Here is a 26,656-nt window from a genome sequence, read left to right on the forward strand (position 1 = left end):
ACGCTGCAGATCTCAGTGACTTCACTGGTGTCACTCCACTGAAGTAAAAGTTGGTATTTTACTCATCACGTGAGTAAAATGTAGTATTTTTAGCTGCAAATGTGCAGATCTGTGCTACTGAGATTCAACAAAATCAAGACTAATCCTCAGGCACATATGAGGGAGATAAGGACATGCTGCCTCACCAAAGGAGAGCAAGGTCAAGACCTCATCAGTGACGCCTCAGGATTTCATTTCACAGAATCACAGAATCATCTAGGTTGGAAGAGACCTCCAAGATCACCTAGTCCAACCTCTGACCTAACACTAACAAGTCCCCCACTAAACCATATCACTAAGCTCTACATCTAAACGTCTTTCAAAGACCTCCAGGGATGGTGACTCAACCACTTCCCTGGGCAGCCCATTCCAATGCCTAACAACCCTTTCAGTAAAGTTCTTCCTAATATCCAACCTAAATCTCCCCTGGCACAACTTCAGCCCATTCCCCCTCATCCTGTGACTGGACATGTGGGAGAATAGACCAACCCCCACCTCCCTACAGCCTCCTTTAAGGTACCTGTAGAGTGTGATAAGGTCGCCCCTGAGCCTCCTCTTCTCCAGGCTGAACAACCCCAGCTCCCTCAGCTGCTCCTCGTAAGACTTGTTCTCCAGACCCCTCACCAGCTTCGTTGCCCTTCTCTGGACTCTCTCGAGCACCTCCATGTCCTTCTTGTAGCAAGGGGCCCAAAACTGAACACGGTACTCAAGGTGCGGCCTCACCAGAGCCGAGTACAGGGGGACAATCACTTCCCTAGCCCTGCTGGCCACACTGCTTCTTATGCAAGCCGGGATGCTGTTGGCCTTCTTGGCCACCTGAGCACACTGCTGGCTCATATTCAGCCAACTATCAACCAATACTCCCAGGCCCTTCTCTGCCAGGCAGCTTTCCAACCACTCATCTCCCAGCCTGTAGCGCTGCTTGGGGTTGTTGTGCCCCAGGTGCAGGACCCGGCACTTGGCCTTGTTGAACCTCATACAGTTAAATTTCAAAATGCATGTCTTTTAGTGTGTTTGACATAGCCCAGCTCTGGGAATTGAGTGATTATGTGTAATGCTCAACTTTTTAAAATGTTGCTAACACTGAAAGAAAGGAGTGAAACTGTGACATGGACCTCTCTTAGTGGTTCAGAGTCCCTAGGAGAATTAAAAGCAATGACCATTTCAAAGAAGAAGATGTACAGAGAGAAAGGAAAGTACGAGTATTTATGTTTTAGTCCATGCGATTTTCTGGCACCCGATTCATGATGTTTGAACATTTTGGGTTGGCTATATCTAGGACTGTGTACCTCATCACTGTCTGAATCCTCCGACTGCACTCCGTGGCCAGTGGCTCTTTCTTACGCGTCTCCACAAACTTCTGGGTGTGTTTCAGCAGTGACTTGCTGGGTGGGAACAGGCCGGTGCAGAGCCAAAGAAGCTGCCAGCCCTTGGTCACACTGTACCTGTGAATGCAAAGCAAATGGTTCTGCTGTAGCTGCACGTAATTCTTCCTTTGACCACACACCAGCTTTAGGGAAGAGAAACACACTCGCATCATGGCACACGGTGGCATTCAGCAGAGAGCTGCAAATCAACAGAGTCTTCGCATAGGAGCTGACAGCCCTTTTCTGTGCAACAACCACAGCCCGTATGTGAAGGTAATGCTAAATCATGGCTTATAAGTATCATAGCAGTTGCAAATCTCATGAATAAATACAAGCTCTAGTTTAACAGTCATCTTGGCAGCAGTGACCTTGGTGCTATTCTCTGCGAAAACCACTGTCAATTTACTGTTCGAGCTCACAGTTGTTTAGATTGTGTTATATCAGGCGTTTTTATTCACCTGCCCTCTGTGCTGGGCAGCTTTTTTCAGAACACAAGCACTTTGCTTGCAATTTACTTTCCCTTACATGTGCTCCTCTTCTGATAAATGAGCAAGCAGATGACATCGTGTAGTGAGGTAGTTACAGCTCTTAAAAATGACAGTTCCTCCAGCCTCTGGGTCTGTGAAATTTGCCAGCCAAAGTTCTTCTGGCATCTCACCCTCATCAGTAAGACTCTGTAGGTGGTCAGTGATTCTGCTTTCAAAGCCAGGAGCAAAACACACTTCATCTGTGTCCTGGGGATTGCTCCAAAATGCTAAGTGGTGTTGCTTGGGAAAGCCAGTGGGTCTGTCTCTGTATTGGCACCAGGACTTTGCAGAATAAAGAGGTCCTGGCTTCTTTATTCCCATTTACTTTTCCAGTTTTGCAGATGAAGAAACACTATTTCAATCCCATTTATACTCTATAGATCAGTGGTGTTTGTGTCTGTTTGAGAGCAGGACACAGTCCACAGGGCAGGAGCCTGGGAAGGATAAAAGGTTTGTTGCTGTGGCTGTTCTAATGAAAATATATGGAAATAGCCACCTTTCAAGCGTTTTCTCCACCTCTGTGATCGCTCTCAAAACACTGAATGACCCACAGGACTAAACTGGTAGAGTATAGCAGGAATGGCACTGGCACCATGGTTACAGACTGTGCATTAAATATCCTGTAAGATTTACTGCATGCAAGGAGATTTACCATTTAATAGTTACACTCATGGTAAGAGTTCCACTAAGTTTAATATTTGTACAGTAAGAAAAAAGACACTAATAAATAGAAGCTCCTTCTCTAACTTTTGCAGTGACACAATGCATCCAGAAATTGACAAACCATTTTGTTAATAATTAGAATTGTTCTATTAATATCTTAAGCTTCTTTTTGCAATTCAATTCCTCTGGAAGTAGGTCAAATTACCATTTTATAGGTTGGGAAGCAAAACACCAACCTGTTTCCGAGACTTACCTGTGTGTAGGGGCTCTTGTGTAACCATGTGTTCTGCAAGCCTGTTGTGTAAGCTAATTAATGTAACTATTCAGAAGGATTCACTGGTAGTAAAAAATTTAGTGTGAACTACATGCTTGTAAGAGGGAAATATTGTCACTGGGAAGCTTAAAACAAATGGAGGGCTGGCAGAACAGTCACTGAAAGCATCCAAGAACTCTCTGCAATGCCATGTTTTCTCCACAGGCTGCCTTGGGACAAAAAAGGGCTTCAGTAACACCTTTCTGGCCATAGCGCACAGAGAATGCTGATGGGAGCAGCTAAAGGGAGATGAATAATGGTTCCACTCCATGGCCTAGCAGTGCCAGTCAGTGGTTCTGAGTGCTCTGCAAAGGTGAGCCCCACAGAAGGTATCAGCCCATTTGCACACCCTTCTGTCTGTCCCCACACTATCACAGGTGTAGCAGAGTTTCCTGATCACCACCTGCACTTAAGAACCCTGGGTCCTATAGAAGCAGACTGTTTGCACTTAGGTGAGTACCTGTTTCTGTTCTCAGTTAGCTGCTTCATGATCTGACAGTAAATTTCATCCCGCAGGACCTCTTCCTGAATAGCTGCCACAAATATCTGGTCAGTGACTTCCACAGAAGAGTGTGCCTGTTTTGATGGGTAGTCCCCCATGAATTTCATGATGGGTAAATGTGCTGTTAAGGACAAAAGCAGGTCATTTTTGAAAGATAAATGGGAAGTCTGACCTGGATCCTAACATGTTAAGCTACTCTGCTGAGGTATGAGTGGGAGATACTGAGAGAAAGATCTGGAATATATTCTGTGATCATCCCCTTTCCCTGGGCAGCAGTCACTGCCTGTTCTGGGTGTATGTAGTAAATCCCACTCACCCCTATACCCCCATTCTCAGTTAAGTAGGTCATCACCAGTTGTGGAGCACTGGGAGGAATAGGAACCTTTTCTCTGTAGACAAGGGAAAAATGTTAAGTTATGCAGAGCTGACTTAATTCAAACACATACAAAGACACCATCCCTCCTCTGCTTAACGTAAGTGAACCACCAGTAATGTGGATGTGGTATTATCTCAGTGGAGGTGAGTTTAGTGGAAGCAGCTCATCTTTCCACCAAGAGTCCTCAGGTCCCAAAAAGAAAAGTGAAAGGATATCAATGAAGGCCTGACAAGCCAGGTCCCGAAGATCAGGGTCTGTGCATGCTTTCTTCAGCAAGGGCTGTTTTAAGGGCTCCTTAGAGTGTGCCCACAGCTGATTGCGTCCACGAGATTTCTGGAGAACAGCTTTGCTAATGGATTCCTTCTCAGGAGTCCTGAATGAAGACAAGTGCAGGCAACACAAAATTACTGGATCAGTATTGCTATGAAAATAGATGATGATCAAGAAGAGATATCTCTAAGCATATTCTTTCCCAAGACAGTGATTTCATATCCCTTTTGATTATGCAGGTCAGCAAAAACCAGGAAAATGTAGCTTCTTTAAGATCCAGAAAGGAGGATGGTACAAAACGAAGAGAAGTTTTAGAAGTCTAGTTTTTCTCCCTCAGATTTTGTGTAAGTGGTAGGTGCTAACTAGTAAGTGCTGAAGAGTGGATGAGAAGTAAGCACAGGGCCTGCTGGAAAGACAATAAAAAGTTCCAGCTGGGATTCTTCTACCTGTCCCTTTGTATTTCTGCAGACAAAAGACAGAAGCAGGCCATGTGACAGAATCTCTGCATGTCCAAAGTTACACTTCATTACAGGGAACAAAGAGAAGAAACCCAATCAGAAACTGATTACATCCTAGTTGTTCTTCAGTGATCCTTAAGCCTAGAACTTTCCTAGGGCCCATGCTGCACAGGGAGCTTCACCTGAAGTGTTCATAGGAGAATTCCTCCAGGGTGTAAGGCTTCACTTCGAGATCCTCTTCATCAGGCTCATCCATGTAGGAGTTCTGTGAAGCTGTCCTCCTCTGGTCTGGAGACATCATCAGCAAACTCTGAAAGGACACAGCCATGTACAGATGTCACATGGACAGGTCTCTGCACAGCTTGTCAAGTGTTACTCAGCATATACGTGCAGATGGTATATACTAAGCTTGAGTACTGTATGCTGCAGGAGATCTTCTGTCTCCTAAGCAGCATCTACAGAGGCTCAAGAAAGACTTGGGAGTAGGAGACTCAGGGAAGTGATTTCCATAGTCCCAGCAAAAGTAACCATCATAATATGAGGAATTATCGAGAGCATAATGCATATTAAAATTGCACCTGCTTAACACTGGTGTGGGTTTTTTTTTTGCCCACTTCGTCAGTTTATAACTTGTTAGCACAGTAACCAATATGCTGAGTCTCCAAAACTGAAGAAAAAATTGTTAACAAACAGTGATCAATGGGAAACCTTGTGTTGAATCCCTAGAAGACCATGTTCTTTTAAAGCACCCTGCTACACTTTGCAGGAAAGCATTTCTGCAAGAAAATTCAACTGCACATCTATTAATCGCTACAGGTTCCATGTACTGAACCCCCTAATAGTGAATGGACCATTATTTTGAAAGTCATTGCTTTTGTGTAAATGCAGTCTTCTCCTTAGCGTTTGGGCTAGGTTTAGTTTTGTTTTCAGAGAAGACAGAATAAAATGCCTTGTTTCACTGGGAGATATAGAACTTGTCTGAATTCAGAGGAACGATTAATTTCCATTTATAAATTTAATCCTATTTAACACTTGTTTATCTTCCAGTCTCTTCAAAGAGTGTACAGCTTTCTTACCAGCACTTGACTAGAGGGTTTTGTGAGAGAAGGAACAATGTAGATCTCTTCCAAAAATACATTCCCTGTTTTGCCTGTCCTTTCATTCTGGGCATAAATCCAACCAGAGCTTTCATCTAGTCTTTTATCCTCGGTCAAGATTAGCAAGTCTCCCTTCTTGAAGGACAGGATGGCAGGATCTTCTGAAAAAAACAGAATAAGGGAGTACTGTTCAGGCTTGACAGTCCAAGAAATGTAAAGGCATTTCAACATGAAAGACAAGGGAATTGTATTTCGAAGGTCTGAATTCAATTAGCAACAGAAAATGATTTGTGTAAATACAGCTAATCATCCAATAACACTTCATAGAAATCACTTAAATTTTCTCTGCCAGACTGATTTTGATTCCAGTGAGGGCAAAAGTAGAACTCCATTTGAATCAAATGGATACAGAATTTTTGTCTAGAGCTGGCAGTAGAGCATGGAAAGAAATTCCAGTTTACCACCTGTGAAAGTTTTCTGGAAAGTATTTCCAGGGAACCCAACTCCAGCTTCCTACTATAAGCAGGCTGAGTTGTTGGCCACCTATCTAAACAAAATATACAAGAAAGTAGAAAGTAGACTAATCTGTAAGTGAAGGTCTTGAATCACATTGCCTTACACTTGGCATAACTGTGCTGATCACTGTGCGTTCATCCTGGAGCAGAGCAACTCTTGCTGAAGTTCTCCCACTTCTCTGAGCTCTTTCAAAGAAGTGCTGTGGGTTCTCTCAAGGTTTCTTCCCTACTCTGTTGAAAAGTTCTAGAGCTTACCTTGGGATTTTTTCTCATTCATTGCCACAGCGAATCGTGATCTCTTCTTTAGTCCTTCCAGGAACATGACCACCAGTTCAGCAATGACAATGCTGTTTACAGATGTCAGGACAAACTCCTCGGCACGAAGTGTGATGAGAGTGCAACTCTGTCCAAATGATTTCACTGCCCTATGTGTTAATGAATAGTTTGTTACCAGAGTGTCTGAAAAACTTACAGAGCCATCTGCAATCACAGCCAAGGAACCTACACCTCCTTGTAGTAGACAACTGCCTTAGAGTGAGCATTGGTAGATCCTAATTTGTCTTCTCATGATTTGGTAGGTCTGAAGAACTGACGTGCTTCAGGTTCTTTGGATTCCAGCGTCTTATGTACAAAAACGCTTCATTCTAGATAACACAACACCTTTCTTTTGGAATAACTGGGCAACTAATTAAATATGTTTTCATCCTCACAGAGGTATTGTTCTTGTATGTAAGACCCTAAGCTTTAAATGATCTGATGCAAGGATGTGTGCCCTGAATGAGCCAATGATTACACTTTTTTTCTCTCAGCTATTCTGTTCAGCTCCATCACACTTGAGAATTATATGAACTCCCCGCTTGTACAACTGTTGACGGCTTAACTATGCTATTTGGGCCATTCTTGTCTTACACATCTGTGCTTCCTTACACCTTTCCAGTTGAGCAGGGTCCTTTCACTGATCAGGAAGATTCAGCCATTTCAGTATTTCCTTTACAGGCTGCTCAGAACGTGTCCTTTTTGTTTCCCAGACTTAGGCTAAACCACCATTCCAGGCTCAGATCAAATCACTTAGGGGGATGGCAGAGAAAGTACACCTCCCTCCTACATGGAGGCCCCTTTCTGAACGTGGGCAGGGCTGCCTTCTTCAGATCTTGTATTTCTGGGGCACTCACCGATTGGTGTGGATGCCAGTTATCTCTGGGAAGGTCAGATCAAGGATCTGCTTTTCTGACTCATCCAAGAAGCAGATACCTTTCCAATTTACAGCAAGTATAAAGTGGTTCTTGGGCAAGCTGGGACCTGGAAATGCAGAGAAAACTACTCAATGCTATACAAGTCCTTCTCTCTTGATCTTATATTTGTCCTCTACTCCTAGGCTCGAGACATTACCTGAAAACTTAGTGACTTCAAAGAATCTGGAAAAAAGCAAAGGCCACTGAAAGCGAGCAAAATCTACAAGTTGTTCTTTCACAGTCTGACAGGAAAGATGATCCTGTGTGTATGGGGCCTGCAATAGAAAAAGATAGCCAAATTTTTCTCAGTAAATTCTGATTTACATGATCTGCAGACAATAAAGAGCAAGTTCATTCCAAAGGTTCCCAGCAGCCCTCTGCTATCACTGATGTCAAGAGTACCTGGCGAAATTCAAACAGGGAACAGTCTCCAGGGGACCAAACCACACGCAGCTAAGGCATGTGGATTTCCACAGGCATGTGGATTTCAGATTTCCCTCAAAACCCCACTGATGGGTTAAAAGTATAACACATTCTGGGTGCCATGAAAATTACCCAGGTAACCTATTTCCAGACTAAAATTATTCTCCATCCAGTGCCCATTCTGACTCAATTGTCAGATGGGAAATAACCTTAAAAAAGAGATTTAACTGTACTTTGTTCATTCTGGCTCCTTGTTGAGCCCTATATGTAAGAATGGTTGGAAAGGTTCTCCTCTCTCCCAGTCCTAACTATTTGGGATAGACGAACAGATGTTTTTCCTTCTTCCCTCAATAGAATAGAATAGAAATGGTGAAAGATGCAGAAGCTGGTGCTTGAGTGCAGTTACCCAGCAGTGCCAGACGAACCTCTTACCTTAGCATGTGCGTAGGTTATAAGGCTCACCCACTTTTCCAGGGGCTTGGACTTCAGCTGTTTCACTGGGATGCAGTCATGGAGCACTTTCTGCACAAGTTCATTGTGGATGGAATCTCCAAACTGGATGTAACAATATTTTGCACCTATCTCCACCAAATCCTCCTCCTGAAACAATTAATCCATTAGAAGAAGCCTAGAAAAATGTCGCAAAGTCCAGCTAGCTTTGTTCAACCTTGAAGGCAGTTTAGGAACTGTTTTTTTTCCCCACCTTTTTCTGGATAACTCTTGACAGCCATACAGCATAAGGAGAGACTAACTTCATACGATCATAGAATCAAAGAGATTATTAACAAAGATATTTCAAAGGGACACAAATTGTTCCTCTGAACATGCCTCCAGTTGCCACGCGAACTGAGCTACAGAAAAAAATCTATTACAGCTGCCAGCACGACAGCTGGCATAATCACCTTGACAGGAATTGTCCATTATACGGGAAGAGTTGTTCACAGCCATTAGAAACTTTGTTCATCCTCTCACTTTCTAATGTTCATTCAGTTTTGTCTTTTTAGGAGGATGAACAAGGAGACCCACCTTCTCACAACGGTACTCTCCAAACCGGATGCCACGAATGACTTGATGGTAAATGAGATCTGTGCTGATGGGATCCTCCTGGGAGTTGTGCCAGGGGGTGAAGATTTCCTTCCGAAAGTAAAGCCTCCAGGGTGCATTGCGTTCATGTGTGCCCTGCTCCTTTGCTAGCTGCTCACACTGAGAGATGGCATCTAGGACATGATCTCGTCCCCCACCCAGTGACCAGACCTAGAAGAAAGGGACACTGCATTTACTGGCATGTCTGCCTTGCATCTGAGCAAAGGACAACAAGCCCAAACCTCCTTGGTCTCCTGACAGAAAAAACAACAACAACAAAAACCCCTGAAAAGGTGAGCAGATGGATGTGCAAGTTACACTTTGGCAATAGTGTGTATTTTTAAGTGGAGGGATGGTACTGAGAAATATAAGTTAGAAGATGAGATGAGACAGCTCTGCAAGGTTTGCAGTCTTCTGTTTGTCTCCGTGTACTTCTGCTTATCCCTTGTATATTCCCTTAAATGTGCATGCAAGTGTTGCTGTAATCTAAACAAACGTGCCATCTCTGAAATATTTTTTTTTTGCAATTGGTACCTAACTCTGAGCACCAAGATGTTATCCTGCTGTGTATATCCGTTCCCCAGTATTACTGTTAAAAGAGAGAGAGAGAGCGAGAGACAGAGGGAAAAACAAAACAAACAAAAAGGAGGCTAAAATGCCATCATGTGAGCTAACAGTAGCAGCCCTGCTGCAAAGCTGGTGGCTTTCAATGCATGTGCCACGTGGTAGGGACTGCATCAGCAGCACCATATATAACACAGGACAAGAAAGTTGTGTGCAGCAGCACAGGTAGGAAATAGGCCTTTAAACAGGGCACCCTAGTATGTGAGACCTGCTAGTTTCACCCCGTTACAGCAGTTCTGCAGTGCTGCATGCACGGCCAGCTGTAGGTGGGATCCCAGAACTGGGGGAGACCATAGTGCTGCACTGCCCTGGTATTCAGCTGGTGTTCAGAACTGATTTGATTCAAGCACTAGGGTGGGGACAGACATGCTTTCAGAAGTCACAGGGATTCCTCGCAGCTGTAACCCGCAGAAAGAGAAGGCAGCTTCAGTTCTAGTTTTCTACACCTTACCTTATCAAACACAGCAATGTAGAGTGAAAAACCAAACACATCCTTCAGTTTGGTTTTATCTGCTATGAACTGGCAGATCTCTTTTGCAATGGAAGCAGAGTCTGCAGGGACAGTGATGCTTTGGCCATTCATCAGGGTGACATTAAACATAATGGGTTTCTTCTGCTTCGTTGCCTGTAAGTCAGATGTAAATGAGAGAAATAAATTAGGGGCAAACCTTATTTTTCCATAGAAACTGAAGAAGGCATTTAGATTTAAGAGCTCCACACTCTGTACACCCTAGTCAACAATCTAAGTGAACCTCAAAAGCCCACCCAGTTTCTTCAATGCATAGGGAATTTTAAATATAAATGACCTCTCTGGAACAGCACTGGAATCAAGTTCACAGCTCAGGGGAGGTGATCATTACATATCAGTGTGGATTGATAGACTTTTCCTGAGTCCTTTTTAGCACGTTGACTTTTAGGTGCAGCCTTATATGCACCAGTGGACAGATAGCCTGCAGCAAGCATTTTGCCCAGGAAGATGCATGTTAGGCAGTGGGGTCACTCAGGTTTAGGAAGAACTTAAATAGGGGTCTTTATTTATGGCTTGTATGACTTCTAATTATTAGGTTGACATTTAAAGGAAGGGGGTGGGCAATGTAACAGTATCATACGCACTTCTGCCCTCCATTTTAAAAGCACAAGCCCTGCTCAGTTCTTTCCAAAAATATGTAGAGCTTCCCTTAGTAGATGGTTCTGGCCTGTAGCTCCTGAGTGGATGGAGGTATCTCACTGCAAATCACGTGGTGTAGCTCTAACTTACGTTCTCCATTGGATTTAGGTTAGTGGAACAGCCAGAAAACCCATAAGAAACCTTAAGAAGCTACACAGACTAAGGCAGTTGGTCTTCAAACCCCTTGCACAATTCATTTCCACCATTGGACTTAGGAAGATCTGTTTGCACAGATTAGTAAATGCAATCCAGCATAAAATGACACAGTTCAATATAACTAAGCAAAAAGAGATGCTACCTGAAGTTCCAGCCAGCTTGGAGGTTCAGTCCTTGCTCCATTGACACAGGTACGCCTCAGACGTTCAGCACAATATGGTGCATAGCCTGAGGGCCCCTTGTGGATGAAATTCAGCAGGTACTGTATGCACAGAGCATAAGAAAGAATTAGGAAACAATAATGGCCATAAAACACTAGAAACCCTCTTTAGCTAATAGAATATATTACAATGATGAAGTATACTTGCATTCTGCAGAGTTTTTAGACTGGAAAGGAAGGCTTGTGTCAGTATATGTCTATTGATTATGTTTAACTGTACCAGAAATACTAGACAATTGAGAGTGTTTATTCCTATGCTTATGCTATGGACAAGGATTAGTGTTTCCAACTGAGGAGCCTGAGGTCTTGTGACATTCTGTATGAAGAGGGCTAATGGCAGGTTAGGGCTGCTGATTATGGTTACTCTTAGTTTTATTAAGTTCTCTGGTATATAAATGGTTGAAATCCATGATTAATGGAAGAGAAGGATTGGAGGAACTGAGCTTTTGGAGTTGTATGGCTCAATTATCTTGGATGATGTGGTATAAGTGTGGACTTACACCCCCAAGCAAGTATTTACATACTTGACTTGTATTTATTGCAAGTGTGGGTCTATGGCTTGTGTCTGGTTTTTGCAAATAGTGGCCACTTGGCAGCATTCATGAGTAATCATTTGAGCGAGGGCATCAAATAAAGAAAGGCTGAAGATTCAGGGATATCTATGGATTCTGTATGCCTCTAAGACTTAGAAGGAAAGCTGATGTCAAGTTGAAGCCACAGTTTGTTTTTCTTTTTCTGTGGTGAGGTGGATTTATCAATCTAAATTTAGAAATTAATGTATTTTAAAAAATGATGGAAGAGCCCAAATCCAAATGTATTGGATTTTATGAGGCTTGGAGATGTAGGGTAAGAACTGGTAAAATATAGGGGGTGATTTTCCACTGGACTCCTGAGTATACTTAATCACTTGGATTGTAACTGAAGATAGGTTTTCAATGCTGGAAAGGCAGGAGTGGAGAGGGTAAAATCTGCCAGATTCTTTGCAGATTAAAGATCTAAAATGAAGGCTGGATCAACAACAGTATCTGACTCATATGGTATGTCAAGAAAAATAGTTTAATGTGAATACAGCGATAACTTCTTTAAATTACAAGATAAGCATATGAAATGAGATTGTTTCTGCAAAAATCACAGTGCCAACTGCTATGGCAGCCAAACAGTTTACATGACTATTTGTATCAAAACACTACCATACAAAAGAAACAAGATCAGCTGAGGCATTTAAGCTGCTATAGGTGAACAATGTACCTTCAAAAATGTGTCTGAAGGAGGAAAGCAACCAAGGCAAAGTGACAGAAGTATCCAGCCTCGAGCATAGCTGTTCCTGTTGCTGTTTTCAGTGAGTTGTTTGCAAATCTGGCAATAAATCTCATCTCTGTAGTAAAACATGTGAAAGCAACAGATAATGATGATTAACTGTCTTTGGCTACATTTCCATTACAAGCTTGGCATAATGAAGTAGATCTGAGCTAGATTTAACTACATTAACTAGGATACCACCCGCAGTGTGTGACAGAAAATAACTGTGTTGTTGCTTTGGTAGAAAAAGGCTCAAAATAAGCCTACTGTCCTTTGAAACCCCTTGTTACTCAAGCAGTTCAAGTGCAGTTTCCATGCTGGAATACCTCCCATGACAAGCTGGGGGGCTGTGCAGGAAAACCAGCTACCGGTTTATCCAGATGCGAAATGGATAAACCAAGCGTTGCTGTCTACCCCGTGTGAAACTTGTTCTAAGCTCTCCACAGTACGTGGCTTTTTTCTCATAGCTCTTGTTTGTCAGATCATATGTAGGTTTTGAGATAAGAGGGGGAGAGGGAGGGACATCCTGCTTAATTTTATATTTTTAGGAAACTTGGAGCAAATGGTGTGAGGCCTCAGAGAGTAACAAAGAAAAGGGTGCTTCAGAGTAAGCTTCTGAAAATGCAAGTTGCCTACCGCAAGCACATATGGGAAACGGATGCAAAAAGCTGCATACAAACAAAACTCATTTTAAGTTTTCTCTTGGAACACACATTTGATGAGTTTGATGTGGGAAGATGCAAGGCAGATGAGGTTTTTGCTCACAGGTAGCGCATATGATGAAAAGCAGACTGAGGGAGCAGATAGGTAGCTTGTGGCCATTATGATACATTGATTGAAGGCAATTTTTGCCAGATGGGGATCTGCTTCTGGGAGCATTTTGACTGAAACAAAACACTAAGGTAGAGAGGAATGCAGCCCATGGCTGAGGCCAAGGTAGGGCCTGTGCCTAGGCACATTGTAACAGAAGTGTGTTGCATAAGCTAAAACAGCCTAAAATGGAAGGGACAATTCACAAGGTCCAGTCAGAAACAACCAGACTGTCTCATCCTCACACCATGCTTAGGCTAATGCCCAGCCTCATGTTGCTTGTGAGCAGAATTCCCTGTTTAGTGTCTGAGTTGCTCAGCAAACCAGCCAGTCTTTGATTTGAGTACACTGCTTGAGGCCCAGAAACAGGCCATTGAGAAACTGCGGTTATGAGCATGTCTTACACCTAGTGTTCATAAAACCCATATTTCTTACTCTCTCTTAGGTTTTCTTTTTCCTCATACAAGGGCTGTGTTCCACCTGCATGTATTATTGGGTTACAGCACTGAGCTCTGCTCCATTACGTACCCATGGGAGATTCAGAAAGCCATACATGGAGGCAGCTGACCTAAACCGTGAGAAAGGTGAACCATCCTCTGAAGAGGTGCTTGGCCTGGAGTCTCAGTTGTATGTGTCTAGCTTGGACGTTCAGTCAGGAACCCCCAGAGATAAAAGTGGGACATTTCCAACATAAGGAAAATGCCCCAGGGATTTAGAAAAGGGAATCCCCTTGATGTAACGGGTACCTGATCCTAGAAAGGAGAGGTGCAAGTTTCCTACCTGATGGCAGGGCGCAGAATTGCATTGCCAATGATGAAGTGCACTTTTTCTAAGTTAGACATAGGTCTCTCAGAGATCGAGGTGTCCTCCTGGAAACCCTCTTCTCCACTTCTCAGCTGGTCTGTCACCTGAAAGAAGCCAACCAGAACTCCTGAGCACTCTAGAAACCTCCCCTCTTACCAGGCAACTCTCCCAGAAATGAGAGATGTTCCTTCTCAGTCTTTCTGGCTAAATCTCTTCCTACTCAGTGCAAAAGTGGTTAGGACCAGACCATATTTCCCCCCTCCTCCCAAGCTAAGTCATAAAATGCAGTATTACAGCGCTATTATTACTGGCTAGGAAAATGTTGTACTGTCTTGTACAGCCCTAAGCACATGGTGGTTCTCAGTCTGCACAGGACTTTAGACAAACTGTTCTGTAATACCAACAGTTCCCAACCATAAATTGTTTACTGTGTTCAGGAGTCACTCTCCAGGAGGAAGGGATGAAGGGAATCTGCCAGATAATGAATGATATCAGTGTACATGGGGATAATTTCAAAAGAAGGATAATAGTGCACCAGGTATCCCATAAACACAACTGACCTTGCTTGGCAAGGGAATGAGTTCCCAGCCAGGACGCTGCTGTCACACATCTGTCAGACAGGCGTCCAGACAAAGAGACTTAGGGGATGCCGTTTATTTCCAGCTCTTACCTTCCCTGTCAACTTGGAGGACCGTTTCAGCTTCAGGGAAGAGATACCCTTGGAAATCTTGTTATCCTTTCTGCTTTCTCTCTACAACACACAGTACCATTATAGGAAATTACTTTAATGCACAGCAAGAACTATTCAGTAAGAAAGGAAAGATGATCAAATAGAGATGTTTTTGTTTTGTCCTCTCTTGCCAGAAGGAGCTGCTGTGTCCTAGGACTGACAGGGGCCCTTTTGCACTTCTGGTATTTCAAGTACTGTAGCACGCAAAGGTTCGTTTGCTTTTCTCAGTCTCAGTAGGACATCAGAGAAACCAAGGAAAGCATATGAAAATACAAACATAGCCTCATAGCTCATCTTACCATGCCTGGGCTGTCGTTCTTGAACTGGACCTGGTTTTTCCTGCCAAGTGTGTCATATATCTGTGTCATCACGGAACTGTTCTTGGTGACATTCCTGGCAAACATTGCTGGCTCTGGTAGGTCCCCCATGAATCTCAGGATGATTACCCAAACAACCAGAGAAGCCTGCAGTGACAGAAAGCACAGAAGAGAATTAAAGACCTCATGCCATTTCTTCCTCTTTAGATTAGACCACTTTCTTCTTTTACCCAGTCCAAGCTGTTAAAATCCTGTCTCTCCCACTATTTACACCTAAATTTTACTTTCATGTCATACCACATGTGAGCAATGTTCATGACACTCTCAGGAAGAGGGTGCAGCTCTAGTGGGAATATCAGGTTTGCTCTGTGGTTGCTGAGCCTTCACCATTCTCGTTACTGGCACTTTGCATGTGTGCTGCAGCCAGAGTGGAACAGAGAAACTGTCACTGCACTCTGCATTTACCCACCTGGACAGACAGCAATGCAGTGAGCTCTTCTAGGAGCCTGACACCCAGAACTAGGAAGCCAAATTATAGCAAAGTTTTTGCAGCACGGGATCCTCCATTCTACAAGGCTGCTTAGCATCAAGAAAACTCCCCTCCTCCATCCCCCTATGGTTCAACAGGAAAATCTGGTGCACAGGCCTCCTGTCCACTTCTGTCCTAACTCACAGACCAGCAACCCTAGCAAGAGATGGGTGAGCCCTGATGCCTTCCTCTCTCCAGTCTGCTTTTACCTCCAGTGGGTATCTGGAGAAGTCAAAATAAGCCTCGGAGTTCTCTCTGTTGGCAGACTAAAGGAGAACAGATATCTTGTGCTGGGGAGGTATCTGTGTGAAATACCTGCCTGCAAAGCACCACAAAATGCTGATGGAAACTACTACTTTCATAAAAGTGCTTAGGAGTATTTGCTTGACTCTAAAGACTCTGGTTCCTAGGGCTGTCTGTGCCTGAGGCAGGGGGAACAGGTTCATCGACAAGCAGGAACAAGATACCAGGACGTTGTCTTTATCATCATGGTAAAGTAGCGGGTGCCGCAGTGGTCTCCGGATGTGCATATGTGTAGACGACCCCTGAAAATAAGTAGCTGCAAACTTTGGGAAGGTGTACTCTTCCAAGCCATCTGTTTCCTCTTCTAGCTCCACACTCATGGGAATCGTGTCCAGGTCCACCTCTTCCAGCTTGTGGGGCTTTGTTTCCAAGTCCTGTGCAGAACATGAGGAAGAAGTATATTTTCTTTCCCTCTAACCTGATATTCTTATTTTATGTTTTTTATGTTCTTTTTTTTTTTCTTTTCTTTTTTCTCTTTCTTTTTCTGCTTAGCCATAGGTCCTCCAGAATGTGGCTTTCCAGTTAAACCCAAAGCCATTTTCAGCTGATACCAATAGACTGCTGGGACTCAGGGCTTGTTCTGAGATGCATCCATTCTATATGGCCTTCCTGCCCTGGTCTTCAGCTGGCCAAGAACACTGCTGTTTGGAAAATGCAGATACTCTCCTATTACTCATATCCTGCACTAATTCAGACTATTCTGCTCTCCCTACCCGATTCTATCCACCACTGTCAGGACTAGTATATTTCAAATTTTGCTTTTCAGAAAATGGGGTAATTTAGGTCATAAACTTCCAGCCTGTGTCAGCTGGAAAATCACTAAGAGCAATGGCAGCAGATCATATGGTTGGTGCCAAAATGGAGAGAATGGCTCTATTTGGTGGGGGGCTGCTGGAGCAAAGAAACAAATATGAAGTGGCTTTTGAAGACACACAGTTCTTAAACTGCAGGTGATCAAAAACTTCCGGGAGATGATCTCTGAAAGCAGTTCCTGTCTGGATGACTAATTTGGGTGTATCTTTCACTGTACAGAAGTCCATTAAACAGAATTGACCACTGATGAAATTCCAAGAAAGCTGATGGATTTACACAAGGAATGAACATGACCCATTACCACTCTGCAGCTCCATACCTCAAAGCCCAGGGGAGCCTGTCCTTCTCGGCCTCCGATCACAGAAGGTAAAAACCCAAAAATTTTGTCAACCATCTCTTGGTCACTGATAACATCATCATTTGTTGGTCTGTTGGCAAACGCATCTTTCCTCCTTTGTCCTTCTTCCTCCTCGTGTCTTTCCAGAGTAGACAGGTGTTCCTTTAAACATAGAATTTGGTTAAGCATAACTGGAACATCATTCTGCTAGGAAGAATGGGTGCAAGGATGAAAGGCAATTACAAAGGTGCTATGACAGTGAGGTCCAGCTCTGCTAGTGCAATGCTGGAATGTGAAGCCAAATGTTGCTTGTGCTAAGCAGTCACAAAGACGTATCTCGTCAGCAGGGCTTTGTTCTTACAGCTGTCCCAATAGACTGTCAATCTATTAGTAATAACATACAGTTTTGAAGAACTGTATCACTAAAAGAAAAAATAAATCACTTTAGGAAAAACAAAGTATTCCTAATAGCAGAAACAAAAACACACCACAACACAATATTTAAAATTTTAAAATGTTTTGTGTCAGGAGGCTGTAATAGCATTGTGCATGCTTGGCTAAAGTGCCAGGTCATATTGCAAACAGAAATGTGCATGTGTTTACCTTGTCCCATTTCTAAATCATCCTTACAAGTAAGTTTACAACTCTGTCTGCCTCTTACTATTCTCTAAAATATAGCAGTATTCAGGTCTTTAAGCAAGTCCACATAGAAACTGTGCAAGCCATCTTGTCAGCCAAACTATGTAGCGTTCAGTGTTCCTCAGTTGACATGCCTACCTCTTCTAACCTAATAGCTTCTTTTAAAACTCTGCTTTCATACCTCAAAATAAAATATTCCAAAATTAATATCCATATCCAGTGCTATCCAATGGCAATGCTTGCTGGTCATTGACTCTCAGAACCTCATAGAAACAACATCATATTCATGAGGTATCTGGACAGATACGCATACCTCCCTCTTCATCCTTTGCAAAATTTGGCAAGCAAACATGCCCCTTGCATTGTGCCTGTATAAGACATACCACTTTCTTCCACGTTACTATTTTTTGACGTATTAGATAACCACGGCATGCAGCTTGAAACCTGATGACACGAGCCCGGGCTGTTTCATACTGTTTGGCAAGTTGACGGCTCCGGTAGAGGGCCTGCAGGCGCCCAAAACCCAGCATAATCTGTAGGAGGTGGGAAAAAAAAAAAAGAAAAAAAGAAGTGATTGGTGTTCACAGCAAGTGAGACTGGGGTTAAGTTGGGATGAATAGAAGATAACAAAATTCAGTAATTGGATAAAGCCACTGGAAGGGGTTAATGGGATACTGCCATCTATAAAAGAATGCTTTAATTTCTTCTTCCAGTGATATGCTTTTAAAGCTAGATGAGACAGAGTTCTTTTGAGGAGCTTTTCTAGGGAGTGGCTTCAGGCAGTGTCAGCCTGAGATTTTGACAAGGGAAAGAAGAGAGCAGAAATTAAACTAAGTATATTGGGAAAAAAAAGAACAGCATGGACTTGGGAGAGATAGGTACGTTAATCCTGAGAGAAGCAGCAGAGTAGGACAGGGCCAAGTGCAGGACAACACCCTGGCTCTTCAGATAGGAATTGTGTTACTTTGATGCAGAATAGAAGATGTTTCTGACTGAAATTGGCAGTTTCTCCTCTCGTTCCTCACAAATGGGATGTTCTCTTATATAGTAATAACAATCTCTCCCATACAAATACACAATATGTGGGCACCTCCAATATGGTGTAGCTTTCCTCACCCACAAAAGCCGCCATCTGTAGAAGTTCAGCTTATTAATTTTTATAGATTGATACAATGATTTTTTTTCTATTACAGATTCCTAGTTTTCCTATAACAGTTGTGGAAGACCCTTTGCTCACAGCTTGGTAGTGATGCACAAATGCTAGCCCTGGACTCCTGACTAGAAGTGTTGGAGCACTTGGGTGCCAGCTTGCTGCAGCCAGGCCTGCCAGAGGTTAGTTGTGTTACTGTTTCACCAGAAAGCAGAAATGTCACAAGCTCAGCAAGCCCTGAGATGCCCCAGAGTCCTCCTTGGACCCTGTTAAGTCCCTTCTTTATACCCTGCCATTCTGCCTCTTCCCTTTTCATTTGTGAATATCTTCATTCCTAATACTCCACTCAGCCTTACAAAGCACAGTGTATAAATACACACACACACACACACACTTATATATACACCTTCCTCTTACCATTCTGAAATTCTTCCGGCAGCAGTAGCCTCGCCAGGCTGCCTGAATGGCTACAGCAGACTTCCTCTGTTTCAAAAACTGCTTCCTAAGCAAACAGACAGGTGAGGTGACAAGGAGTACGTTATTTCTGCTGCTTCATATGATAAGAATAAAGAATAAGGGTGGTGTTTTTTTGTTTATTTGTTTTTTAATGTGTATGGGATTTCTAGACTCTGATCTCAGGCTAGACTCAGGCTAGACTGCTATCTAGGAACACTAGCGTCAGGAAAACCATTGTTAAACTTACTAGCTCAGATACTAGTAGCTTGCTAGAGCAAGCTTGAAGCACAGCAAGGGCTGTTCTTCTTGCTTATGAGCAGCCCATGAAAAGTATTATGTTGCAGCACAAAGGTTAGTCTGGTCAGATACTTTTGTACCACGTGCATTAAAATTATCCTTTCTCAAAGCATTTTGTCTGCTTATACCTTCTCCATGCTGATGGAAATGCCAGAAGAGGCTGTTTTGCCTGACCTTTTCAGGACAAGGGCCTTGAGGAATTTCACCCAGGCTCAGCTCATCCTGTTAGTGAAGCAGCACCATGAATCAATCAGTTGAGCTCTTAAAGTGAGAGCTCTCATATTTGGTTTGCTATCCATTTGCTAGTAGAAAGGATGAGACAAAAGTATTACTAATCCACCTTTTTACGTCTGAGCTGACTTTGCCCTTTAATGCTGCAAAAATATTCATAGCAACTGCAACCAAATTCATTGCTGTAGTAGGAGAGTTCTGTAAGAGCTGAAAAAGCCTTCACATAAAGCAGGGATAACTCTCCCATCTAATGACCACTTGCTTCCCAACGTGCTAACTGCCAAGGCTAGGAGCACATCTGAGCAAGAAGAACTTCCTATGGTAAAAGCTGTCACACAGTGGTTGTCAAAGCTTGCACATAGCTCTGATAGTCTAAAAATAAAAGTCAGGTGAGTTTTTTAGAGAGGGGCAATACTCTGTTAGATAACAGGCACAGCTAGAAAAGAAAAAAGAGAGTTTTATTGGCATTTGTGTCCTGTGTTATAGTTATTGCTTCACCATTGTCAGGAACATTTTCTAAACCAAACCAGGAGTTAGTCTTATATTATGGTTCTGTTTGGGCAATACAAAATTAATGAAAAAAATATCGTGATGTAAAGCGTTTTAGTGAGGGCAACAATTTATCTGACAGTGACTAAATTTTAGTTCTGGAGGTATTTCAAACTAAACTAGAATTGTGCATCATTGTCAAGGACAAGGACTAGTTAGTTTTCTATCTTTCCTATTCTTTTGTACCTATGTCTCATATCAAAGAAGCATTCTAAAATAGAAGATCCTACATTCCGTGCAGACTTCCTGCTCTCCAGATACCTATCTCTACTATTTGCTGTAAAGATTAAGTGCAAATCCTCCTTCCAGTCCTTCCTCTACATACAAGTTGCATGTGCAGCAGTCCTGCATTTTGAAGAGCATCATGATACTAAACAGATAGTACAGATAGAACAAATTTTTGTGCGAAGTCTGCATGGATGCACTGTTACATGATGAGCATTGAATTGAGAGGTAGTGGAAGGTATGAATTAATACATTTAATACTCAGGAATGCTTCACTTAGGATATTAAAACCACACTACAAACCAAAGCAAATCCCATTCTGTGAGATCACTGACCTGTCCTTGAATCCTCTCATCACCTTCTGGATAAGAAGAACCTTATCTGTGAGTATCTTTTGTCGTTGCAACTCCAATACTGTGTCATGGTGATCCTGTTAAAAGAAAACATTGATATGCCTGCTGAATAGACATCTCCACAACTTCTGAAAACTGGACACATGGTCTGAAAAAGACACAGAATCAGCATGACATAGTGCAAGCTGTGATTAAAATGTGTTTGTGGAGCTGCAGTAGGAAGAGTTGTCTCTATCTGGCCACACCATGTCTGGCTATAGCAATAAACAAGCACAGAGTCTGTCTAGGAAAAGGCTGCTTTTACCTTGCGTAGGGCAAGGACTTCCCCTGGGACAGTGTGTTGGTATCCATTGTGCTCTGGGCTTGAGCAGAAACCAGTACATTGCTCTGTGCTGTTTCAGCTGCACCACTGGAGCACAGGAAAAGGATCAGTCCCTCCTACACTAAGCTTGTGTCCATCAAATTACATGGTCTTCAGGAACACAGATCCGGTCTCAGATTCAAGAGAGAGTTTATAAGAGAACCCAGTCCTTCTGGTTCACCACTCTTACATTGACAAGTCAGGCTTAACTGTGAAATGCTCAGTTTTTCAGGGGAAGAGGTAATAAACCGTCCTTTTACTTACTTTAAGGAAAATCTTGGTCTCTCCAGCTTGCCAGCTCTCATCCTTGCCCAGCACTGCTTCAGAGATGCTGATACAGGACTGTCGAGCATCATTCTTCAGCTGATGTGCAAAAGCATCATTATATTAGGACTTGGTTGGACACACAGTGGTGGTACTATTTAAGGATCTACTCCCTTGCATTTCATAGGGCAAAGAACACAAACAGGTGAGGTCCGACAGACTTCTGGCCTGACAGGATAATGAATGAAAGTGGTTCAGCTCAAATGGTCAAGAAACAGAGGACCATTAGTGTTTGGCGAAGCGTTCCAGGGTTAAATTGCCAGGAAGCATGTCAGTGACCTCAGAAGTGTGTGATTACAGAAAACGAAATATCTGAGGGCAGTAGATATGCCACCGTGCCTGGGATGTCTATGTGGAGCAACTCCAGGACCTAAAAGCATCTCTATTGTTTCAACTAAGGTCAATTGAGCATGTAAGTATTTAGAGTTTTTTGTAATTTACAGTTACTGTGATGACAGCTGTCTCAGCTGTGCGAGCAGTAATCCAAGAACTTTATACTATGGGAAAGACTATAGCTTCATAAGGAAAAGTTAGGTTAGCCTTAAGTCAAGCTTGTGCTAACACACCAGTTTTTGAACAGACCACGGCAGGAGAACTCTGTATCTGTCAAAGAACTCCTCAAAGGTGTAGCGAATTGGGTAGCCAGCTTTCCTGATCTGAATGGTCTCCATCATCCCTGAATATCGCAGCTGTTTGATACACAGCTCCCGGTCAAATAACTGGAAGAGAAAGCAGACAAAGATGAGGCTTAGTACAAAAAGAAGCTGCACATGCAGCATTCCTCAAAATATGTCTATTAACCTGTGACCTCTGAGGGCCTTTAAAATGGCCTACTATGGCTTTTCTTTATTGCACTTCTTATTTCAGTGTCCTAAATTAATTCATTACAGGCATAAACATGTCACTCCAAAAGGTCTTCAAATTTGTGTTTATTGGCAGTGGAAGCAGTCCATTAACTTCAGATTGTCTTTAGCAACTATTTCCAATTCTATAACTGTAATTTCAGGTGAACAATAAATTGTTCATGTTGTTTTGCAGGTGTGAGTAACTGTAGTAGAAACTTATGTTCTTTGGGTATACATAGCATGAGTGCTGCTAATTTTTTTTGTAATGCAGATTAAAAATAGGCTCACTAGGCCACATGCAGTACTTTAAAAATGATTAAGTCACTTGACAAACACCATACAAGGATTTGGTGTAGAACTGGGTTGTGATCTCCCAAGTTCCAGCCAAGTATCTTAACAACAAACTTGCTCCTCTTCTTTTGTAGTGTCAAATTAGGCTACATCACCCCTCTCTCAAATACCAACAGCTCCCTTCATCTCTCTCAGGCTATTTCATAATATGATCATGGCTGAATCCTATTTTTTTTTTCATTTTTCCCCTTGATTGGGCTAGAAACTCTCCAGTTCTCTCCTTATCTTTACAGGACTGGCTTTTACAGCTCCTCCCAGGAACACACCTGTGTGCTTTTCTTCCATCCATCACTCTATTACTCTATTACTCTATCCTATTGCCCTTTTTCTTACAGTAATGGCTTGTACTCCAGCTCTTTTTGGCTGAAGTAAAGACAGAAAATGCTACATAGCAACGGATACCTTTTTATCATTAAAAAGTTTACTGAAGACAAGAGCTCATAATGTTAAAGCATTACCAGGGGTTTCTTGTAGTCGTTCGGTTTGATGCAGCGGATGAAGTATGGCTGGCACTGACCAAGGATTTTCATGAGTTTTTCTAGGGATTGCTTGAACTGTCCTCCCAGAGTAGAGAGCCGTTTGGTGGTATCCAAGCCCTGGGAAGAGTAAGCACATGCCGACTGCTACATCATTCATTGTCAGAGGGCCAGATGATAAATCTTCATATTTTTGTACGAAGTAATCGTATCAAACAGATGCCAGGAAAAGTTATCTACCTATATGGGAGCTAAATCTGTCATCTGTATCTTATTTGGGAAGATTCTTTTGAGGAAACCCCACTGAGCTCCTTCACCTACTTGGGCAATAATTTCTAGCAGTGGGGGTGGCTGTGGTGGAAGAAATTCCTCCCACAGGGGCCCACATAGGCCTGTCTCTTCCATCCAAGGCTGTGCTTAGTGTAGGGCCTGGGTGTCAAGCCATTATTCATGGATATGTGCCTGAAAGTTTGGTAAGAAACAGCCATTTCCAAAGCAATAATAACCTCCAGGCCAGGCATTTTGCTGCCAGTTCATAGCTAAGTAGAATTGCTAAGGATTCCGAGCAGCTTATTCCTTAATGCTTCGGATGGTCTCCTTGCTCATTAATGCTACAGTAAGTAGTGAAAAGGCAACCTTCTACTGGAGGATAATGTAAAAGCTGCTCTGTCTGTGGCTGCAGGTACAGTGCTTTATGTCTGACAACTCCTGGGTTGAATTTTGTTTACAGGTGCAATAGTGTAACCCCAGAGGGACTGCACTTGGCTGCAGTTAGCTCCTGACTTCCCCTGCTTCACTGCAAGCACAGTTCTACCTCTTTTTCCACACAGATTATCACAATAACCCTTAGCTGCTGCTTCGATGTTTTAAGAGCATATTAAATTACAGTGACAACAGTGCAGATTCCAGGTAACAAAAAGATTCCACTGGCCTTTTTCTTACAGGCTTTTTATAAGCTTGGAGCTAATCTTTGAAACACAATACTGCTATATATAAAGATGTTTTTTTCCCTCCCCCCCAACCCCCCCCCCATTCAAAATAAATAAACCATTTAAAGCCAGTGGCTCCCATCGCTTTAATGGTCTTTATAGTACCTCGTTACTCTGGTTCTTACATTTAAAGTCCCCTTTTTAACACTCAAGTTGCCACTTTCTTCTTTAAGCTACAGGACAATGCTGCCCTCCAGCGACCAAACCCTCATGCCTTGGAAAATAGTTCCTGGGAATGCTTCATAGCAGCTCTGATGCATTTTAGGGCTAGCAAGCTCCTGTTTGAAGTGGACAGGATAACAGCATATAGATGTTTAAGCTGTATGAGAGTTAAAAGCAATTTGCACTCTCAGACCTTAGAGGCCTTTCTGCTGTACCACTAAATCAGCGGGACAGTCACAGAAGGCTGAGGTCCAGGCCCTCATGGTCTCACAGACCACCTTCAGATACAACACTGTTAGCCTGTCTTGTTGCTGGAATGGTGGTGCATTTTCTCCCCTGGTGAGTCAGCAGAGAGACTCTGAGACCTCAGAAAAGCACATTTTTTTTCTCGCACTTCATTCACTGTTCTTTTCTGTAGGCTGCTTCTTAGGCTCCCCAGTAGTGGCCCAACCTATCTGAAATTAGTAGGGATGTATCACCTGACTTCTATGCATTTTGAAATAGACAGTAGCCCACATTTAGTAGCTCCTTTCTTGACATGCTACTTTCTAAATGTTCTCCTAAGGAAAGCTTTTTTTCCAATAACACAACCTTCTTTAAAAAGACAAAAATCATCAAAGCAATGCAGGTGGGCCTGATATTTAATCTCAAGTTGCTCACAACATTTAATAAATGCTAAGCCATTTCTCGGTTGCTGCTTGTACCACTTCTTTCTTCTCCCACAGGTTGTTTACCTGTCCATGGCCAGATGTTCTGGACAGCAGAAAACCACATTGAGATAAAGACTGAGGAAGAAAGAACAGGATCAGAAAACAATGCCAGGAGAACAGGCAGATAACAGGTAAGATAGCAAGCTGACTGTTTGCTCTCTACCCTGAGAAAGAAACTCAGGAATATAAACACTAAAAGCACTCCTGGGAGACAGGGCTGACATTACGTTTTACAGCATGAATGCCAGATCCTGACTTTTATTCCAGACTCCTTTGTTGAAATGGGTTGAAGGAAAGGGTATGCATGAAAATGTATTTGCAGAGACAGTGTAATAAAAAGAGGAGGTCAAGAACAGCCAGAGCATTATAGAAGGGAGGAGAAATGAGTTGTTTCTGCAACCCAGTGTCATTTAGCCAACCTTGTAGGCCTGGTCACTTCCAAGACGCCGGATGGTCCCACGTCCCAGACTAGGTGGGGTTGTTTCCACCTGGAAAATCTGCCTCAGGAATTTGTTTTTGGAGGAATGAACCATTTGCATTATGTTAGCACTCAGTGTGTCCCGGTTTTTCTCTAGGAAACCTATAGGATGGAAAAAAAATTACAAAAATCTCTGCAGTCAGCTGGCTCTAGTGCTACTCTGGCTAGCTAAAATTTATTTCATCTACAGTAACTTGCTGATTAGTTTAGAGTAATTCTCCTGATCTTCTGACTTCAGCTAAGTAAACCTGAAGGTTTTGAACTCCCATCCTGAGAAATCACAGATCAACACTACCCTGGAGTGCTACACGTCCATGGCAAGCCATGCTTTTCTCTACACCCTCCACATCCAGCAGTGACAGGCTCACCTTTTGATTCATAAAAGACAGCCCCGGCAAAGTGGTTAATGCCAAACTTGGTGTCATGGTCACTCTTAGGTGGGATATAGACTTTACTTTTGCCATGGAGGGAATTGATTTTGATGAGCATGGTAGCATCTGTGCCCTAGAAACAAACACAGGCAGAAAATGACAGTTAAGTAGATCCCCTGTCCGCACTGGACTATGCTCAGCGAACAAACAGACGTGGTGCTCAGAGATAACAAAGGCTTAAATTCTGCTCCTTACTTGCGTAGTAAATCTGGAAGAAGTCAGTGGCAGAAGTATCTCCCCTTTTACACAGACCTTCCTCTCAAGCATCAGGACAGAACACAGCACTAGAGTGTAAGGCCTAGTATTTTAGGGCTGTACACAAGGCTCTATAACATGACCAACATCACTAGGCATGCTGAAAATTTCCCAAATCTTTGGTGCTCACAAGCAGAATTCCCCACCAGCCATCCCATGCCATCCTAACCAGCCATGCTCTAGGGGGTGCATGCTCCTCCTTCCAGGTAGGGACACCGAGCCTTCTTTCACTCCCCAACTGGTATAAGGCTCAGAAATCCCCAGAAGGCTGCCGAAGCAGATACCAGTCAGCGTGCCCAGATTGTGACTTCCACAGGCAGGCAGCTTCTCTTCAAGTGATGCCATCACAATCTCATCCCCTTGCAGTGCATGTGAGGCTAGCTCTGCTCACTCACCCGA

The 26,656-nt window shown here is 43.0% G+C and overlaps 1 protein-coding gene and 1 long non-coding RNA gene across 4 annotated transcripts in view; one reads left to right on the top strand and one right to left on the bottom strand.

Moving 5' to 3' along the window:
• MYO7B (myosin VIIB) overlaps positions 1 to 26,656 on the bottom strand; it is a 50,001-nt gene that overhangs the window by 13,987 nt on the left and 9,358 nt on the right. Inside the window, exons 12-38 of one of the 2 annotated variants that reach the window (XM_040567629.1) lie at positions 25,940 to 26,075; positions 25,513 to 25,673; positions 23,215 to 23,352; positions 22,127 to 22,279; positions 21,501 to 21,599; positions 20,858 to 20,952; positions 19,182 to 19,266; positions 17,928 to 18,147; positions 17,219 to 17,225; positions 16,958 to 17,114; positions 15,990 to 16,199; positions 14,976 to 15,140; positions 14,617 to 14,697; positions 13,923 to 14,050; positions 12,282 to 12,408; positions 10,956 to 11,075; positions 9,941 to 10,114; positions 8,809 to 9,036; positions 8,215 to 8,382; positions 7,517 to 7,634; positions 7,300 to 7,426; positions 6,383 to 6,552; positions 5,592 to 5,773; positions 4,698 to 4,825; positions 4,003 to 4,160; positions 3,370 to 3,523; positions 1,329 to 1,484 (exon numbers count right to left, since the gene is read on the bottom strand). In XM_040567629.1, the coding sequence (XP_040423563.1) occupies positions 1,329 to 1,484; positions 3,370 to 3,523; positions 4,003 to 4,160; positions 4,698 to 4,825; positions 5,592 to 5,773; positions 6,383 to 6,552; positions 7,300 to 7,426; positions 7,517 to 7,634; positions 8,215 to 8,382; positions 8,809 to 9,036; positions 9,941 to 10,114; positions 10,956 to 11,075; positions 12,282 to 12,408; positions 13,923 to 14,050; positions 14,617 to 14,697; positions 14,976 to 15,140; positions 15,990 to 16,199; positions 16,958 to 17,114; positions 17,219 to 17,225; positions 17,928 to 18,147; positions 19,182 to 19,266; positions 20,858 to 20,952; positions 21,501 to 21,599; positions 22,127 to 22,279; positions 23,215 to 23,352; positions 25,513 to 25,673; positions 25,940 to 26,075 (3,845 nt within the window). Of the gene's footprint in view, positions 1 to 1,328; positions 1,485 to 3,369; positions 3,524 to 4,002; positions 4,161 to 4,697; positions 4,826 to 5,591; positions 5,774 to 6,382; positions 6,553 to 7,299; positions 7,427 to 7,516; positions 7,635 to 8,214; positions 8,383 to 8,808; positions 9,037 to 9,940; positions 10,115 to 10,955; positions 11,076 to 12,281; positions 12,409 to 13,922; positions 14,051 to 14,616; positions 14,698 to 14,975; positions 15,141 to 15,989; positions 16,200 to 16,957; positions 17,138 to 17,218; positions 17,226 to 17,927; positions 18,148 to 19,181; positions 19,267 to 20,857; positions 20,953 to 21,500; positions 21,600 to 22,126; positions 22,280 to 23,214; positions 23,353 to 25,512; positions 25,674 to 25,939; positions 26,076 to 26,656 lie in introns of both variants that reach the window. The other variant, XM_040567630.1, reaches the window with a different exon arrangement.
• Positions 944 to 26,656, top strand: part of LOC121074965 — a 31,357-nt gene continuing 5,644 nt past the window's right edge. For both annotated transcript variants that reach the window (XR_005822659.1, XR_005822660.1), the window contains exons 1-6: positions 944 to 1,679; positions 3,075 to 3,222; positions 8,787 to 9,158; positions 16,858 to 17,004; positions 18,808 to 19,032; positions 25,109 to 25,224. This is a non-coding gene — a long non-coding RNA (uncharacterized LOC121074965). The remainder of the gene's footprint in view (positions 1,680 to 3,074; positions 3,223 to 8,786; positions 9,159 to 16,857; positions 17,005 to 18,807; positions 19,033 to 25,108; positions 25,225 to 26,656) is intronic.

This window comes from Cygnus olor, chromosome 9 (genome assembly GCF_009769625.2).
Source record: "Cygnus olor isolate bCygOlo1 chromosome 9, bCygOlo1.pri.v2, whole genome shotgun sequence".
In the NCBI taxonomy this organism is placed as follows: Eukaryota; Metazoa; Chordata; class Aves; order Anseriformes; family Anatidae; genus Cygnus; species Cygnus olor.